The sequence below is a fragment of the Laccaria bicolor genome, genomic scaffold, assembly GCF_000143565.1.
Source record: "Laccaria bicolor S238N-H82 LACBIscaffold_345 genomic scaffold, whole genome shotgun sequence".
Classification (NCBI taxonomy): Eukaryota; Fungi; Basidiomycota; class Agaricomycetes; order Agaricales; family Hydnangiaceae; genus Laccaria; species Laccaria bicolor.
Window position 1 is genome coordinate 6,651 of NW_001890200.1, and position 1,560 is coordinate 8,210.

The following is a 1,560-nucleotide window of genomic DNA, read 5'->3' on the forward strand; positions in this document are numbered from 1 at the left end:
TGGGGATATCTAGGTTCGTAGTCATCGGTCAGAACGGAGGAAGGGGTTACTTTGGGATCAATATTAGGCTCTAAGCCTGTGGGATATGTGTCGTCGACGGTGAGCTAACAGAGGTTGATAAGCGGCACATATAGTCGATGAAACTAATTAAACCTGATTTTGGGAATTGGTGGAGAGGCTCTCCACCAAAATAGGTCCGTTCGGCAGCGTATAGATGGTCTGAGAAGGATGCTTTGGTCAATATTACTCGAAAAGGACGTAAATTGCCGCTGGTTAGGTATCGATGTCGGGAGAAGAGAAGTATGGTGAACTGGTATCGTCCTGGCTGATGTACCCGGAAGGGAAGGCACGGGGTAAAAGATCACCAGACCACACCGACCTGTGAGCGCTAAAATGAGAACTGGGAACTCGACTTACATTGCTCAGCTGCGGGACAGTGGGGTTGCCTTCTAAACATAATGCGGGGGGTTCCACGCAGTCCTCCTTGTGAGACAAAGTCAGAGAAACCGCCTCCAAATTTTGATAATCCGAACCTCATTCAAATCCCCAACCATAGGACTCGGTTCTTGGTTTAGCGGGGAAAGAGATGGCCTGTCGCTTGTTGTGTCTTCTACAACCAATGATGACGACCTCTCCAAGGATAACGTCGTTTCTGGGGCTAACGTCGCCTGCAGGGCCAAAATCGCTTCCGGGACCAATGTCGCCACCAGTTCCAACACTGCGTCTGGGGCTATCTAATAAATGGCTGTAAAACGGTTCCGCAGTTGAAAGAAGCATAAAGCTAACCTCAACCTCAACCACCCTTCTTTCCTCTAACTGCTGCGATACCTGCGCGATATGCGCGCCTTTGCCTACAGCCTTTGAATCAAAGTACGAGTCTACCGCTGAGCCGTCCATATCTCTCGCAAGGGCCTTGTGTATCCCCTGAAAGACATTGATGGGCACATCTTGGTCCACAGGCGTCGTCAAAGCCGAGGTAAATGGCGAATCGTCAGTCATCTCTGAGTTGTTTCGCTCCATCTCCGTCAGCTCGACGAGACGGTCCTGCAGCACGATGGGGTGAGGGATCGCATAGCAGGGCGAGATGGCGCTTACCTCCTGTATCGCATCAACGTTGTTCGTCGTCGCTGTCATTGCTGGCGGAGATGATGATGATGGTAAGAGAAGAAGAGCTGTCACGCGTGACCAGGAGTACTAGCCATCGCGATGCTTCTGCTCACGAACGACTCTTGATTCCTCGTTCATCGGATTCGACCTTAGTGTCCGAGAAAATCAGTTTCCTCGTAAAGATTTGCGAGGGTATACCTCTCCGCTCAATGAAGCTTACAACCAGAAGGCGCTTGCGTCATGGCGGCGGGCGCCCGCCCGCCCAACGATAAACAACTTGGTGTTTGCTTGGTGGCTCCCACGTACACTTGTCGAAAATGAGCAGGTAAGTATTTTTCCTGTAATGTGTTCATTCTTTGGAAAGATAAACATCGATCCCAGATTTTTATCGCCCGACAGCCCCGGATAAGATCGGTATAAAACCCCCTTCAATCTTCTGCCGCGGTACTCTTC

The 1,560-nt window shown here is 50.6% G+C and overlaps 1 protein-coding gene across 1 annotated transcript; it reads right to left on the reverse strand.

Moving 5' to 3' along the window:
- Positions 1-534: 534 nt before the first annotated feature.
- LACBIDRAFT_336152 (uncharacterized protein) lies at positions 535-1,460 on the reverse strand (the record flags this gene model as incomplete). Its single annotated transcript, XM_001891082.1, has 2 exons — positions 535-1,136; positions 1,328-1,460. 2 exons carry the CDS (start codon positions 1,458-1,460, stop codon positions 535-537), a joined length of 735 nt encoding a protein of 244 aa, XP_001891117.1.
- Positions 1,461-1,560: the final 100 nt, after the last annotated feature.